This window comes from Myotis davidii, unplaced genomic scaffold (genome assembly GCF_000327345.1).
Source record: "Myotis davidii unplaced genomic scaffold, ASM32734v1 scaffold159, whole genome shotgun sequence".
In the NCBI taxonomy this organism is placed as follows: Eukaryota; Metazoa; Chordata; class Mammalia; order Chiroptera; family Vespertilionidae; genus Myotis; species Myotis davidii.
Window position 1 is genome coordinate 1,661,610 of NW_006291231.1, and position 18,200 is coordinate 1,679,809.

At 40.6% G+C, this 18,200-nt stretch overlaps 1 protein-coding gene across 2 annotated transcripts in view; it reads right to left on the reverse strand.

Moving 5' to 3' along the window:
* Positions 1 to 18,200, reverse strand: part of MEGF10 (multiple EGF like domains 10) — a 178,351-nt gene that overhangs the window by 37,607 nt on the left and 122,544 nt on the right. For both annotated transcript variants that reach the window (XM_006764371.2, XM_015564370.1), the window contains exons 8-13: positions 16,500 to 16,636; positions 10,174 to 10,386; positions 4,199 to 4,373; positions 2,503 to 2,623; positions 1,564 to 1,727; positions 537 to 639 (exon numbers count right to left, since the gene is read on the reverse strand). In XM_006764371.2, the coding sequence (XP_006764434.1) occupies positions 537 to 639; positions 1,564 to 1,727; positions 2,503 to 2,623; positions 4,199 to 4,373; positions 10,174 to 10,386; positions 16,500 to 16,636 (913 nt within the window). The remainder of the gene's footprint in view (positions 1 to 536; positions 640 to 1,563; positions 1,728 to 2,502; positions 2,624 to 4,198; positions 4,374 to 10,173; positions 10,387 to 16,499; positions 16,637 to 18,200) is intronic.

Consider the following 18,200-nt stretch of genomic DNA (forward strand, 5'->3'; position numbering starts at 1 on the left):
AATTAGGAGAAATTTGGTTAGAAAATTGGTATTCAACCATATTATGAATTTTTATGACAAACATTATTATAAGAAAAACTACATTTTAAAACTTTCAAATTCTAGTAATGAATATTTTAACATTTGCATATTGACCATGTTAATATTTAATATTTCTATCTCGGTAAGGTGAGCTCAATTACATTCTCATGGTTTATTTTAATCATTCTTTCCTCAATGCTCCAAAATACCACAGAGGTCTTGCTAAATGCTTCAAAGCAATTCACACTTCTCCCCTCTGGCTACCTGAATTCTGACCGCTGGACCTTCCATGCAGGCTCAGGAGAACTGCCCTATCTAGTTCAACAAAAAGTCCTTTCTGGATTACAGGTTCATTAGGTCTAATAGTAATGTTTCTTGGGTAAAAATGTGTCAGCTTACTGGAGACAACTCTATTTTCATTCTTTCTGTACAGTTGACCTGTGTGTGTGTCTTTGAAATAGCAAGGAGCAGCACTGGGCATAGATTGGCACGTTTCCCATTTCCTGAGCTCTCACCTGACCATCCGGGGAGGCAGCGGCAGTGGCCCGTGGTGGGGTGGCAGCCGTCTGCGTGGCTGCAGTCACAGCGCTCTGCACAGTTCAGCCCATAAGTGCCGTCCTGCATGAGAGACAGCAATGAGGACAGGGAAAACAGACAACGGGAGACAAAGGGGCTACAGTCCCAACACCTCTCAGCTACATGCATTATAAACACCTCTTTCCATGCCTTCTTGGCCCCCAAAATACGGGCTCCAGGAGGTCAGCGTTTTAAAGTCCCTCACACCTTAGTTTATGTCTGACATATGGTTGGTACATGTGAATGGTGAAATCAAGATGCTGGTATGCAAATATGCAGATGTATTTAAATATGCCAACTAATTAAAATAATATTTTTATCTTATCATAAACCACAACTTGCACCCTCTGTCCGTTTGTGGTGACCGACACAGAGGGGGACGTCTAGTGATGTATATGTTTCCAAAGCTGGTCAAGTGTTGAACTAGGGAAACCTTTGGGGATTCTTGTGACTCCAGAAATATTTACACTAAAATATGGCCATTTCCAAACCTCCTTTTACCACCTCAATGAGCATTTCTGTGACACCATCACCACCCCCTTCAGTTCTCTGCCACTTTCCTCCCCAAATGCTGGAGGTTTCCCATTACAATGGAAAAACAGTATTTGGAGAGTTGACAGGCATACACTGAATGTTGGGCAAATGCTATTGACTGGCTGCCAGGAAGAGATGGGTGTATAAGAACAGCAACAACAAAAATAGACGGGGATGTTGGGGCTAGGGGAGGGGTGGCAATTAGGAGAACCTGAGATGAAGGAAAAGAAGAAAATGATGCTTATAAAGCTAATCAATTTTATGTCTACCCCTTTTCTGCTCCTATATCCATTCTAAGTTCAAATACATAATAGTTACTAAGATTTGGTTTGCACTCAGATACTTAAAAAAAAACCCCAAAACTGCAAAAAGAGGCTAACCCTCTGGCATGGGCTCCCAGGCGTTCCCAGCGGGGGTACTGGCTGGTCGTACCTGGCAGGGAAGTTCACATTTCAACCCGCGCCATCCAGGTGCGCACGTGCACGTCCCATCCAGGGTGTTGCAGGCTCCGCCGTTGAGGCACTGGCACGTCAAGTTACAGCCAAAGCCCCAGGTGCCACTGGGACAGCGGATGGAGCAGTCCACCCCGTGCCAGCCTGCCATGACAAGAAGGCCAGAGCACGTGAGGAAACAAAGGCAGCAGGGCGTCCTGCCAAGCCGTTCCCAGCACGTTCCCTTTAGAAGCATCTTAGAGATGCCCAGCAGTGTCCCAGCCCCAGCACAGAAATGGACAAAAGCCCCCGAACAGCCCCATGGGTGTGTGATCCGTCACACAGAGGCCAACATGAGAAGCGCTCTTGGGCTAACGGGGGAGGAGACGTGGAGTGGGGGCCGCTTGAATGCAGAGTGATGCTGAGTTTTGTTCCGGTTAGAAAAGTGAAATACTTACATGGAAGGGGAAAGGAAGGTTTGCATTTGAAAGAAGAACCTTGTCTTTAATGCAGGACCCCCTTAACCATGAGCACTGAGTACCTAGGGTCCTAACTGCTGCAGGAACTCTGAACAGACACATGCTGGCCCTCACGTGAAATCGGTGCTTGGCTGCATTTCTCGTCATGACTCCAGGTCAGTGAACTTAGGTGCATGGACACATGTCTGCTTGGCTTAGTCATCTCCAAAGTGCAGACTCACAGAGTTTTGGAGCTGAGATCATCTCCTATGCCTGAGCCTCTTCCCTGACTCTTCAGAGATCATCGGTGAGCCTCCCCCCTCCACTCACCAAAGCAGGAAAACCCCTGGCTGAAGGGCTTGTTGAGATCAGGCACTGAATTTTGGCACAGCTGGACCTAGAACCCTCGTTAAGGTTTCATTGCTGTGACTTTAGGAGATAAAAGGACCAAGATCAGAAAACAGACTCTTTCACCCACTTACCTGCCTTGCAAGTACACGAGCCGTCCACAGGAGAGCAGACAGCATCGTTCTTACAGCCACAGAGAGAGGAACAGTTGACCCCATAGGTTCCCAGAGGGCACGGTGCAGAGCAGTCAGTTCCCTAGACAGGCGGAAATAGGAAAATGCATGCAACTCTACCCACTGAAATAAGGCCAGCACAAATAAACAAAAATATATCTTGGTGATGCTAATTATACTCCTGCGCCAATTTTAACACATTGTATATTACAAAGTTGCTATAATGTCACCATCATACAAATTTAGAGATTCAAGGGCAATGTTAGCTGGCCCATGTTTATGATACAGTGTTGAAAAACATCCCCCAAAGCCTGCTGCCTTCATTAGTTTCCTTGGTAGCAAATATAAAACCTTTTGTCCTTGCTCAGACAAGTAGCTATATCACAATAAGCTGCAGCTATAAAATTACTGTCAACAAATAAACATAAATATGAGCTATACATTAAATCGCAATGCTTCCTAGACTTCCTTGTATGATAAATATATAATATGATTAGTGGGTGCAGCAAAGCAACAGCCCACATGATTCAATTTGTTATCTGATGGTGAGCCTTAAACCTAGATGTCGGTTACCAGAGGTGACTGGCGGTGACCTCCTTTTAAAACAGAAGGGACTGCCCTAGCTGGGTTGGCTCAGTGGAGAGACCATCGGCCTGTGGACAGAAGGGTCCAGGGTTTGATTCTGGTCAAGGGCACGTACAGGCTCCTCCTTGGCCTGGGCCCTGGTCGGGGCTCGTGTAGGAGGCAACCAACCAATCGATGTGTTTCTCTCACACTGATGTTTCTCTCTGTCTTTCCCTCTCTCTCCCACTCTCCCTAAAAATCAATGGAAAAACATCCTCAGGTGAGGATTAACCAAAAAACAAAACGAAACAAAAAAACACACCAAACAACAACAAAAATCACAGAAAGGACTCTTTAAGACAAGGCGGATTCAAGGGCTCAACCAAAGGACTGTGTCATAGGTTAGAAAACCCTGTAAAGATCTCTCAGCTCAGAGAGTTTATGATTCTCTTGTTCTGCATGAAATGCTCTGGAATAATCATCAACATCCTTCAGAGTTTAATGTTCTCTTTAAAATGGGAGAAATAATTCAAAAACGACCCATTTTCCTTTAAAACAATGATTCCTGATCCGTAGCTAAGAAACCTTAGCAAGTAGGCAAAATTCTGCTCTATTGGCATACATAGGCATTTTTGTAAGTTCTAGATTCCCAAAGGGACCAAAAAACTTATGTACTATTAACCATCACATGGAAATACATGGAATTAAGACAAGAACTGTTGACAACAATACATATCCAACTTGGAAAACTAATTTTATACTGCCTATACAACAGTAAAATAATTACGTAAGGAATAATTACAATACAGAATACTTCATGACATATATATATATTTTTATTATTATTATTATTTCATGACATATATTAATTAATTAACTATTGATGCCACATTTATAGTTTTACTGGCTTTCCCAGTCATCATTCTAAGGCAATTCCTTGTGTCGCTCCTTACTAGTTTTCATGCTTTATCTTGTTAATGATGGGATTGATTTTAGCATGTTCACTGTACTTAAGAAAAGGTCACATAAATCATGGTACCGATACGAGCCACATCACACCCTTGTCTCCCTCCTCCAGAGCCAAGCCACTTACTTTGAATCCCGGGGCACAGGTGCACTTTCCAGTCACACTGTCACAGTCAGCCCCGTTCTGGCAGCTGCAGATCTGCTGGCAAGCTTCCCCATAGAATCCAGGAGAGCATGTCTCGTTACAGTAGAGGCCTGCCCAGCCTGGCTTACAGGCACACTCTCCAGACATGGGGTGACAGCTGAGAGCACGGATAAGAGGAGCAAGTCACTTTCAGGGAAACGTGACACCCAAGGCCCATGCAAACGCTGCTTTAGTCGTGATCACTCATCATATGGGCAATTCCGCATACAATAATGTACACTTCCTTCTCAGGCTTGGTGTGATTGAATTCACTGGCTCTACCTGGTGGGGCCTACAGAAATGTTGCATGGGATCAGCATCATACTCTAGGAGGATGACTACCTCTACTGTGTCCTTTGGTCTGGAACTCATTTTAATTTTCATAAATCAAAAGCACTGATTCAATAAAAAGTTAACACGATGAGAAGATCTAAAGGTCTCCATCCAAGGAATGATACCTTATCAGTTAACCAGGGGTGATGTCCGAGGAACTCCAAAAGCTGCAATCTTTTCAGCCTGTTTCTTCTCTAAGCTCCCCATACCTGGTGGTAGTGCAGCTGTCTCTACCTGTAACAGCAGCTACACTGATGGGCCAGGCAGCCAGCTGTCCCCCCACAGCAAATGGATACATCAGCTGTGCTAGGATGCACGCCTTTCTGAGCTGGACACAATAGGGCACTCTGTAACACTCGAAACACATGTGCCTCTCAGCAAGGAAAATCTTAACAATGGAACTAGCTCTGCTCACAATGGAAGACTGTTAAAGATGGGGTCCTCTCCAGAGAGAAAACCCTCCCCTTACATAGTGTCAACAACAAAATCCACTGTGGCATCCAGACGTTTGCTAAAGGGCCTCTCTTGGAGGTCTGTTCACAAATCTTCTACTCTTGGAAAGAATGATTTTCTGGGATGGATGAAGATGGAGGGAGGAATTCCAGCTGTCCCACTACCTGGATAAACGAAGGGAAAGCACACAACTTCTTTGGGCCTGACGTCCTCATCTGTCAAGTGAGGGTCTCAGCCACATCCTTGTAGGTTGGACAATTTGCTCCCATTTTCATAAATTTATTTAGTTATACTTTTAGGCCCCTATTACAACTAAATTCCCACAAGCAAAGGCCTAGGTGTCTGTCACAGACCTTAATTGTTAACACCAGGTCATTTTTAGAGTGAAAAAGGCAGTTACTGACATTAGGACAAGTCTAAACCAGATGGTCCTTGAGACACCAGATACAGGGTCACCCTACATATAGCCCTTAGGCCCTCATCATCTGGCCATCGCCTACTTCCCAACCTCTTCTTTCATTTCGATTACTATGCTCAGTTGTAATGGATTTTAGGGTGTGTGGGGGAAAAAAGTGTTGAGATTTTTCAACTCAAAGGCCTCACATGAGGTATATTCCATATGCTGTTTCCCACTCGGCCTGGCTCTCTCCATCTTCCCCGCTCAGTCTAAGCTTAAATAGTATATTTTCCTTACAGGGACATTTTCTGACAACTCTCATTTAAAACAGGTCTCTCCTGTCATTCTCTTTTATAGCATCCTGCTCTTTCTCCTCATCTACTCACCACAGTCTATAATCTTGGGTTTATTTTTACAATCTTTCAATGTCTTCCTTCCCCTCTACACTTTGAGCTCCATGAGGGCAAGTGTGTTTTGTTACTTGTCCCTGGTGCACAGCAGGCCCATAGTATGTAATGATTAAGTGAAAATGTCACTGTTTCTGTGTAGTAGGGTCTGACTCAGGGACCTTGGGTTCCCAAACGAATCTGCTTCTCTCTAATCTCTGAGTCATGGGCAATGTTCAATTGTAATCTCTATATTGGAATAGAAAGGCAAGATTTCCCCTACAATAAGTTTTTAAAACGTCAAAGTCATGGCTTAGAGGGACTCAATGTGACATTAATGATGATACTGTAAGTGAATGCACAGACTAGCAGCCAGCGTGGACTGCACCGATGTGTGCTCACACCATGCTCAGCAACCCATGTGCATTATTTCATTTAATCCTTACAATCATCCTAAGTATTAGGTATAATCCCATTTTATAAAAGAGGGAACAGGGACCTTGAAAGAGTAAATACTTCATTCAAAGTCTCATACAGGTAGTGGCAGAATCAAACTCAATCCCACTTTAGTTATTTGTTTTTATACCAAAGAAAAAGGAACTTTGATAGCAGCCCGCTAAGAAAGCTAGATATGAAAAAAGAATTGCTATTACTTAGGATAGAGCATAGATCAAATGTTAGCAGGACCAATAAAAGCCTGTGTTGTGCAAAAAGCGGGGACAACTTAAATTTAGTTCAGTAAGGTCCTACATCTGAGAAGAGGAAAATAAATAGTTTGGGAAATGGATTGGTTAAAGTAGTTTACCTTATCTAACCATACTATAAAAAAGGATATCTTCTCGTGGAAAATATTACTTTACATTAAAAGGAAGAAAATAAATTTCATGGTATAGACATAAATGTTAAACAAAACAGATAATTTGGGGACAGGAAATTGAACTAAGCTAGAGGCAGACAGAGAAATTGATATTCAATGCCCCCCAGTGAGTATTAGTGCAGTGCACTGGTTCTTGGATTGATTGACACCCAAATTAGTATTCTGCAATTTGTAATTAGGTATAGGAAGCCAGAGCACTTGGCAGGCATTTGATGTGTTCTCGTGCAGGCAGCTTAATTGGTAATGAGATAGATTTACGTTTTGATGTGAGAGCAGCCGATTCGAGGCTGAAGGGTGGTAAACTCCTATCTGGTCTCTGTCTATAGAACAGCTTGCTTTGTGTATGTGAAAATAGGATTATACACATATAGGAACACCTATCATTTTATACACATATATAACTAGATACCTGTCTTCTAGTAAAATTTTCAGTTTAAGAGTTAAATTATTATAAGCCCAATACAATATTGGCTAAAATAGAATGAGTTCTAGAGTTTCCTTTTATTCATTTCCTTAGATGTTATTAATGTTCAAATATAATCAGGTGGCAGTTGCAAATAGGCACATCCTGATTGCCCACAGCTATTAAATGTCTTTATTAAGAAGAGCTAATATAAATATCTCATGTGGAACCTTACTAAATCTCAAGTTTTATTTTCACATATAATCATTTATCATCTTATTTTTATCAATTGGTGTTGTTACCAAGAGGGCAAAAGCATTCCCACCATCGAAGTTAGTTTTCAGTTGAAAAGTCCAGGCCACAGTGACTGTCTTTAGGCTCTATAACAGTACTGTAATTTTAAATGCTAGTATCATGAATGAATATATTTAAATTCCTTTGAACCATATGATAAATGGCAAAATAAAAATGGCTACAACTCTGACCATCAAGAGGTAGAATGTACTGACTCTGGACTTGGTTGTGTGACCTGTTTTGTCTAAAGGAATATTAGCAAACATGCCGTAACCAAATGTTTGCAAAATGTTTGCACTTTGGAGCTTGCGGCTGCATCTTGCTGCTTGTCACCATATAGAGAAGCCCAGGCTAACCTGCTAGATGCTGGAGACATAAGATCAGCCACCCCTCTCACCCATCAAATGTTAGCTATGTAAGTGAAGAATTCCAGCCCAATCAGGCTGTAGTTGATCTGCCAACTGAACATAGGGAGACCAACAAAAGAACCACTAAGCTGAGCCCAGCACAAATAGTCATGCCAAAAAAAAAAAAGTCACCAGCTTATAAATAATTGTTTTATATCAGTAAGTTTGGGATAGGATTTTATTTTTAATGCAGCAAATGCTGATACAAACCCCTACCCAAATATACTAGTACGACTGCAATATATGTCAATATGTATGTCCTTATAACTCCAAATTTACCAATAGAGAAGCTAAACTAATAGTTTGTATTGTATTAGTTAACTCATTAATTATAATGAAAGGTTTTAAAATATACATAATAAATTATGTAATAGAAAGCTCTACTTATGTGATTAAATGGTAAAATGAACAAGCTTGACTTTCAAATGATAAAAATATCCTATGGCTTTTAGTTCAAAGGAACCATACATTTCCAGGAATTTTACATAGAAGTTCAAGATATAAAAATCAGACGCCTGGCTCCACTTGTGAATTCAACATGATACAGTTATATAATCAACATTCAAATGGTTTTACTAGAAATCTGTAAAAGCTAATTTTGAAAAGTAGCTTTTATTATTAGGAAAGCACTTCAAAGGCTATTTGTTTTTTAAACTTCTGATTGTTATGCTTTATTAGACAGGTTTTTGTGTTCTTTTGATCTGTGATTGTCAAATAATTTCAGGTACAATTGGTCCTCCTTGTCCATGGTTTTGCATTCAGGACGCAATCAAGCGCAGATCAAAAATATTTAGAAGAAAAAAAAACCCTCAGAAAGTCCCCAAAAGCAAAACTTAAATTTGCCGAATCCATGTGAAAAAATGATGTGTAGGCATACCCTGCTGTAGCTTACATGCAAATATAAGTGAAATGCAAATACTACCTATTAACTGTCCAATTGTACTTGCCACTGCTAACATGGTCCCCAACAATAAAACCAACATTTTATCTGCTCTTCCAATTCTTCTCCTAGCAGAGCTCCTTTGTATAGGTTTAGTAATCTATTTGATTTCAGGCTGTGTCTACACACAATGAAATGGCACACTGGCATTAAAAAACTCTTAACTATCACTACATGTGGCTTACCTTTTTTGGGACAAGCTTTCTGCAGGAAAGGTAGCCAAACTCATGACTTGTCCCTAAATTCTGCCAGCCCCTTAAATATTGGAAAGGTTAAAAACAAACAAAATCCTGTAGAGATTATTTATTTTTACTTCCCAATGTTTGTTTAGCCTTGTCATGTAAAGAGTGGCAGGATTTTCCAATAAAGAAAACCAAAAGTTGACTAAAGTAGCTCACAACATTGCTTGAGATCTTAAGAATGTACTTCTTTGATGTGCCCCACTGAAATGTATGCCAGCATGTGGGTATGTGCGCACGCACTTGCACACAAACACATACACACACATGCGTACTATGCAAAAGTCCATTTTTTAAAATTCCAAACAATGGTTTAAAAAAGAGGACCAACCACAGGCTTGTGTTTACTTTTAGTTTTTGTGCACTTGGGATCTGATGTGGCCACGAGCTATCTTTTAGAAACATAAATGAAAGAACAGCTGTGCTGAATGCAAATAAAGTAATTCTTGTAACGTCTGAGCTGCTGTATAATGCACAATATTTTGCACAAACTCAACTTTCCCAGCAGTTTACAAATGAAACCCAGAATTCTAAGTGATATGTATCTGGTCCTTGGGGAAGGAAGAGGAAGTCGGGGGGTGGAAAGATATTTTCAGGGGTAGACAAGGTACAGTGGGGTGGGTGGGATCATGGTTTCCTGTTCTTAAATTCTTCGAGAGATTTTTGAGCTAAGAGACCCCTGTGAGTTTCTATGTCAGGGTAATCAATTCTGAAAACATATTTCACATGTGACAGCCACATGTGAAGCACTTTCACAAAAACGTCCACCGATACACTTCCTCTCTACACAGATGTTCTTTCTGCCAAGCAAAAGATGTTACCGTGAGAATCATTTTGTGAGACTTTTACATACTAAACTGGCTTAACCCACATCTCTCATTGCATCTTTGCTGCTCAGGGAATGTCACAGAATCCCTCTCTCAGGGAAACGTTCCATTAACCTCAGCAAGTTTAATTTTTGCTAGTCACCATTAGTACAGAATAGGATTTGCTATCCACCCACAACCATCTGACGGTGTTAGCACTTCTGATGTAGACCACCTCCCACCAAGCACAAAAGTCTTCCATTCACTCAGTGGTTCCTGCCCAGGACAACTCAGAGGCAGGAACGGTCTTGGGGTGGGAATCTCTCTGCCAATCTCTCCTTTCAAATAGCGGCCATGTCCTTCCAGGGGCAACGGGCCCTCACCTGTGAGTGTTGTCCAGGTGGCAGGGGCAGCGCTTGTCACATCTGATGCCGTAGAGCCCGTCAGGACACAGGCGTGCCTCGCAGTGTTCGCCAGAAAAGCCCGCTTCACAGAGGCAGGAGCCGCTCACGTGGTAGCATTTCCCCCCGTTGACACACTGGCAGGTCTCCGCACAGCGCACTCCGTACCTGCCCACAGGGCACTGGTCCTGGCATCTGTCAGGCGGAAGGCAGAAGCGGAAGGTAGACTGGTTAGTACCTTGTGAAACAGTCGATTCAGTCAGACCTTGTTATGTATAAACTGAAATTACTTTTGGGACTTGGTATTTATTGAGTGGTTACCCCTTTACAGGTATGAAGAACGTTAAGTGAATTACTCTGACTACAAGCAGTAGTAACAGCAATATGAACTGATCAAAGAAATAACGTAAACAAAATAATGAACTTGGGACATGAAGCATGATTTATACATAGTGCTTGCCAAAGGGACATATGACATTCTAGTAGATACCAGGAAAGGGAGAAAAGAAACTGTCCAAATGTTAGACCCAGTCTGTAATCAGGAAATAAAACACGTGTTTCCTGGTCTCAAAAAGAAAACTGCAGCAGATTCTAAACTGAATTTTAATTCTGTTGGCTTTCACATTGACATTAATTTTTAATCTCAGCCATGCAATTAAAGTTATGTAACTAATAAACAAAGTCCTCTTTAGATCTGGGAGGTGTGAGGTACTGAAATCAGATGTTCTTGACTCTACCCTAGGAGCAGAAGTGGGCAGGTTGTAGGAAGGCGTGGAGATCCCTAACGCAAAATATTTATTGAACAAGTTATTTAGTCTTCTGTTGGGGAGAAGGGCTGCCAAATGGCAAGGAAAAAATATCAGACCTCAAAAGTTCACTTTATTGTTTGGCCTGAGAGGCTCAGTGGTGGAGCGTCCACCTATGAACCAGAGTTCAGGGTTCGATCCCCAAGCAGGGCACATGCCCAGTAGGGGGTGTACAGGAGGCAACCGATCAATGATTCTCTCTCATCATTGATGTTTCTATCTCTCTCTCCCTCTCCCTTCCTCTTTGAAATCAATAAAAAATATTAAAAAAATCTCTTTACTGACCTTTTGAAAAAATAACATTAGAGCTCAGTCCCAGAGGAAGGACATGCTCTGGGAAGCTGGATCAGAGGGAAGTGGAGTTGTTGGAGGGAATCGTGATAGCGAAGAGAACACTCATTGCTCCAGAGAGAGCAGGACTAGTTCCTGGCCAGCCACGCCTGCTTTTGACCGACTGGGCAAGGTGACTGGATGGAGCTCTCTGCAGCAGAAGGAGTGCTTTTAGCCAAGGGAAAGGGAGATGGAGGCTCGTCTAGCCAAGCGCTCGCCACAAGCAGGGTAGCACTGGGAGTCTCAGCAGCCGCTTCCCATGCCGTGCCAGACCCAGAGTCTAAAATGTAGGTCAGCACTGCACTGTTCTGATGGGTATAATGCGAGCAGCAAGTGCAAAACACATTGAAGCATACTGAAAAGCAACAGCAAAGTGGCTGAAAAGCCAACGTTTCCCACACGACTGCATATGTTTAATGATAGGGTGTGGTTACTAACAATACCAGGGCTGGGCAGGAATTCTATTTAAATGTAAAGGATAAATCTTGAGAATCCTTTGATACTTTTCTGGTTTACTCTGGCTCTTGCATATATTAATGTGATAGAGACAAGGAAAAGAGCCTCTTGCAAACTGGATTTCACAGACTCTAGACATCTTTAGGTGTGCGTGTTAATGGGCAAAGTCTTCGAATCAACTGCTCAACAAATTATTTGGTAAATTCCGGAGTAATTGCACTAACATTTAGCATAAAATCAGACATGTGCTTTAAAGTTCCCATGCGTTAACCTATTGTTAGACCAGAGCATTTTTAAAAGGTATTCTATTTTTAACTAGTAAGAAGCTTTAATAAGTGACATCACTTAGTTTATTTCTTAAAGATGTAAACTTCAGAGAATGAAATACTGAGGTCCTATAATTTAGCCCCATCATGGCTCTGCTAAATTCTAGTAAGACAACTTTGCAACCTGTCTGTCCAGGTTTCGTTGCAAGTTAGTACCAAAAAGAAAAAGAGATGTAAAAGGGTTTCTCCCTCTTGCATGGATTTGAAAATAAACCCGAATGCTAAGCACTGGGCTGCGTGATTGTAACTTAGGAGAAAGCAAGGCTCGTCAAGTGGGTGGAGGGGGTAGAGATCGGAGGCCTGGAAAAGCGTCAGCTACCAAATGACAGGGAAGCAGAGTGTATATTTTATCATGTCTTGGCAGAGACTTCCTTTTCTCTGGGAAAACAATATTCATAATAGCTGGTCCTGGCCATATTTATCTTTCTACCCTATAATTAAATATACTATTAGTTTGTGTTATAAATGGCAAAAAGCCATTTGAATTTTGCTTCCTAAAGTAGCCAGGATGTAAAGCTTGGTTCATATTCCCACTTCTTTTCTGTCAACATTGCATTTGTATGAGAATCCTGTTAATAATAGTTATGCCCATTTCCATCTTCCAATTGTCTAGAAGTACATTTTCTATCTTGAAAATAAACACGATCATGAAGTAGCTTCTACCTTTCTGATTGGCTGAATGTAAAAGTCTTTTGCAAGCATTCTTATCTCCCTTTTTTGGCCTCTTTATGAAAAAGTAGCATCATTTCCCAGCTAATTTAATGCCCCTACTGTTGCTTTTGTGGTACCAAGTGGAACAAGAAAAGCTATCTTAGGAATCAGGAAAACTGGAAATACATTTTCTTAGGAGAGAAGACAGAGCGGTGGATAAAAATAGAGCAATAAATATTGGCCACAGTAGAAATATGGATATTTAGAGTTTCTATATATATTTTTAAGATTTTGAATAACTCCCCGGAATTAGGAAAAATAGATAAGCAATAAATAGAGATAAACTAATATAGCATGATATCAATTACCAAACCAATGAGGGTCACAGGATTAATACCATTTCGATAATGATATTGCATCTCACTGTGAACTTGTGGAAAAGAAAGTGAGTTGGCATAGAAGGGGTGGCAGCTTCCTTGTCTCCCCGTCCTTTTGAGCATGTCCCTCCCAGAGTGACTGGAATAATTGGGCCAAACGATGATATAGTGAAAGAATCACATTCCCCACTAAGCCTGGATGGATGAATCAGGCTCCTGCCTTTCAAACTTCTCGGCAGAACATATACAAAGCGCTGCGAACGAGCCCGCTTCCCACAGGGTTCCTCTGCGGAAGAGTAAGCTACATCCCCCCAATTTCTGTTTATAATTTCTGACCTCCTTTCTCACACATTCTTCTTCACTTCAAGGGCAGTATGGACATAGGTGTGGCAGGACAGTCTTAGTTTGCATCTGAACAGCATCCAAATTGATCCACAAATCTGTCTGTCCAGCTGACGTTAGGGAGCACCCATGATGTGCACAGACTCCAGCGAGGCCATCGAAGGCCTCAGAGATTCCCAGACAACCATTAGCATTAAAAACACTCTTTTAACCCCTTTAGAAGAATTTTTGGGAGGATCTAGAAACCAACTTCTCCTTACTCTTGCTTGGCTGTGACACTGTACATTTCCCTTATGATAATATCCTCTCATCCTCTCCACACACCCCCAAGCCTATTTCAGGGGCAGCTCTGCCTGCCCCAAGGTGCCTGTTTTGTTTTCCTGTTTGCCCTCTGGATGGGAAAGCTGCTCCCACATCCTGCTAACGCTTGGCTGGCAACGCATGTGGTGGTACCTGCTCCTCCAGGCAGCCTCTGGCCTAACCTCAGTCATCAAGTTACTGCTGACTGCTCAGCACAGGGGAAATAGCAAGAGACCCTATGCCCTTTCCTTACACCTCCTGCCACAAACTGCCCCATAGCCACACATTGTTTTCCTTTCATATGACAAATGTGCTTGTCCTCACTGCGTGTGTGTATTTGTGTGTGTGTGTGTGTGTGTGTGTGTGTGTGTGTGTGTGAACTCTAGAAACCAGATGGGTATAGACTAATTGAAAACAGAGGTCACGCCATCAGTTCATCAATAATAATAATAATAATAATAATAATAACAGTTACAAGAACAACAACTCAAGAAGCAAGTCCCCTCTTCATTTTCCTTCTCTTTCTCTGGCTCTTCGCCTTCCTTGCTTCAAGTCTAAAATTCACCTGAAAATGAGCTGCCATTTCCTTTCCTTATATCCCAAAGATGAATATAAGCCTGCCTTATATGTTTGTTGTTTTTGTGTTGCCTCGGATTTGAGACTTGAATCCCTAGAGGGCAAAAAACAATTACATTTAAATGTTTAGTGCACTAAAATACTGCACAAACTTGTATTTAGGATTCTGCTTGGTCCTGTGCCTCTCCTTTCCGGACTCATCTTTCTATAATAAGATGTTATAAAAAGTTCTGGACACATGGATCCAGAACTCATCTAGCAACCTCCTCTCTTCAGAATACAATCACAACTCAGGATGCAGGTCACAAAAATGTACCAAGTAGCCTAATTACATGTCATACAAACCAGGCACTAAAGGTGTCAGCAAGTCATAGCATCAAACCATTAAACAAAAAATTGCATTAGTTTTGTTAACAAAATATGGAAAAGCCCTTCATGAAATTAAACATATACTACTAACAAAGTTCCTAAGAAAAATAGGGATTAAAAAGCCCACTTGAGGATGGAAGAGTTTTCTAAGAACCAGTGACAAACATGAAACTATACTGAAGTCATTGCCAATAAAATTAGGAACAAAAGGGGAATTCCCATTTTTACCTCTTTTTGTCAACACTGATTTAAAGGTTTTAATTAATGCAATAATTCAAGAAAATGAAATAGTCATTATATATTGAAAAGAAGAGACTGACTTATCTTTATCTGTAGATGATAAAAAAATTTTTAGCATTTGCTAAAAATAACAGAGTTAATAAAAAAGATTGGTAGAAGTAAATATAGGGTGCGGTAAATGCAGGTTTACAGTTGTTTGTATGGAAAATAATAAATAATAATATAAGAATAAATTCTGCATTTCATGCATTCACAACTATAAATCTACTTTTGCCCCATCCTGTATTCTAAAGTAAGTTTTCCTTTATCCAAAAATGCCCAATTAGAAACTGGAATTGAATTTTTCAAAAATTACAAAACACTTACTAATACATTTAATAAGGAAGTAGAGAGTCTAACTGGGGGGAAAACACCCTATAGTATTTTATTAAGTCATAAAATTAGATCAGGCTTTTAAAAAGAAAAAAAATTAAGGAAGGAGGTTGAAAGAATTCTTAATTCACAGAAACCATCAAAAAATAATGATAGTTAGCCCTGGCTGGTGTGGCTAAGTTAGCTGTAGTATCCTCTCGTATACCAAAAGGTTGCAGGTTTGATTCCTGGTCAGGGCACATACAGAAGGCAACAAATTGATATTTCTCCTTCACACTGATGTTTCTCTCTCTATCTCTCTCTCCTTTCTCCCCTCTCTAAAATCAATAAGCATATGCTCAGGTGAGGATTAAAATAAAAGATAGGTAATATTAGTACAGTCCTAACATTACTCAAATTGAAATCACTGGGATTTATACAGTTCATAGAAATCACTCAACTATAATAACAGTTAATATTCATGTTTCAGTACAGTTCTAAATGCTTCAATGTCCTTGTTTAACTCTTATTATAATCCTAGAGGAACGTATAATTATTATTTGAACATTATCGATGAGGACACAGGTTCCAAAATCTTTGTTTTCAGGCATTATACTCTTTTGCGTCTCAAGTCTCTTTTCTCTAATTTTACATAAATACCCAATGAACTTGCTTACCTTACTTTCCAGGATACCACGTGGGACCAGGGAGCCCTATAAGTCCCATCACATCTTACTCTGTCACTGGAGCACAAGAAAATGACTGATATTCTTAATACAATTCTGAATCATTGGAGGTAACATTACATCCAACATATTTTTTAAATATACCTAAGTGCACATCCCATTTTAAAATAAACCTATCCAAAATTGTTTATAAGGTAAAAAGTTTTTTGCTTAAAGTGGCTGTCCTAAGCACTCATCTGTTTAGAATGCCATATTCATCATAAGTTATGAATGGCTGATATTTTTATTTCTGATGCTTTCTCTGTTTCTTCAATTCCCCATCGCCATCTATGATTCAGTTCCTCTGCATTGAGCTGGGAAAGAACGTGTCAAACCCTCTGATACCTGGTAGGTGCTCTGGAATATTATAGAACAGTCACAGACACATGGTAATGGAGGCGTTCGCTGGACGCTTTCTCCTCTCATGCCATTACAAACAAATACAAGACTGTCCCTTACCGTTCCCCCGTGTATCCTGGACTGCAATGACATTGGCCTGTGGCGGCATCACACGACCCTCCATTATGGCACTGACATTCTTGTGAACAGTTCTTTCCAAAGCGACCCTCGGGGCAAGGCTGACCACACACTGTGCCCTGCATTCAAAGAGACTTGGGAAATTAGATGGGCCTCCAGCCAGGGAAGGGCCAAAGGAGGACGGAGGGAGAAAAGAGAGGAAACAGAAAGGGAAGGAGGGATATGGGAACAGAGCTGAAAGAAATTTAGGGGATTTTAGAACACAGATTCATCTTAAAAAATGTTAGAAAATTTAAACTGACTTATTTACTCAGCAAGCCTAAATCTCAAGACACATTCAAAGGTGGAAGAATAGAATTCTGAAGAAATACCCACCCATATTACAAACCTAAAGCTTAAGATAGAGTCACATCAAATTTTTATGGTAATCTATGGAATTTATAAATCCTTCTAAGTGTTCTTCCTTGTGTCTTACAAGTACAATAAGTCAACAATACTTATGGAGCATCCATTACATAAACAGCAACATCTGGTGCAAATGAAATATCCAAGTGCTTTACCATATGTTCTGGAGAAAATACACATTATCATTGGCTTTCTTTCTTGTAACGTAGCATAACATAAGACTGAAAGTTTGTGTACCTGAATTAACAATAACATCACCTTAAAAATATGTCTAAAGGAATGAACCTAGACATTTTATTTCAGAAGAAAAACACTTCTATTTTCAGCAGGTTCAACAAACATTACTGGGCCAAGATCAATAGGAAACCTTATTTCCTGGTAAGAAAAATCAAGAGTAACTTGGACATGTGTCCTCACCCTAGAGGCTGTCCATCTTGTCATATTTATTCCTATTCTATGTGGAAAAGAATAAGATACTGTACCAATAAATCTAGGAAATACTCCACTATTTTCTACTTCACTTGGCCTTATAGCTTATCTGTTTATTGGGGTTTTGTTGGAACAAACAACATATTGCAAATTACAGGAATTTTTAAAATGTTTTTAACTGTTGGAAGCTGTTGTTTTGTTCTTCTCTCTCTCTCTCAAAAAAAATAAAAGAAAGAAAGGCAGACTGTGGGCACTCTGAAATTGGAGGCTAGTGAGCACCAGATGGTTTTGTAAATGTTTATTCTGGAGAGCATAAGAAAATACATTTCCTCTAACTCTTGGCTACCCACAAAGGCAGTTGGTGTGCTAATTAAGTCTCCTCTGGTGGTTTCTATCTACCTACAAACAGAGAAAGTTATTCCACAGACTCTTGGAACCAAAAAAACCTTTGAGAGATTATCCAAATCAATGCCTAACTGGGAATCATCATGTGCCAGGCACAGCACTTGAACTCTGAGAATCAAAGATAAGGTCACAACCCTTATTAACTGACAATGTGGTGAGGGGGACAGATGTAAAAATAACTCTAATCCCTCCATGAGCACAACGTATAAACATGACTGAAGGAATAATACACAAAGGATCAATCTGTGGGAAGCAGGGGTTCTGGTGACAATTCTACTCTCTCAGGGACTTAGTCTAACTACTCAGCTTGTAACAATCCCACATAAGCTTCAGAAATGCTGTTGAAATGTTGTTTATGCGTAAGGATTAATGTGGGCAAACAGCTTTAAGTAGGACATTAATTCTGGTTGACATATATGTGTGTGTGTGTGTGTGTGTGTGTGT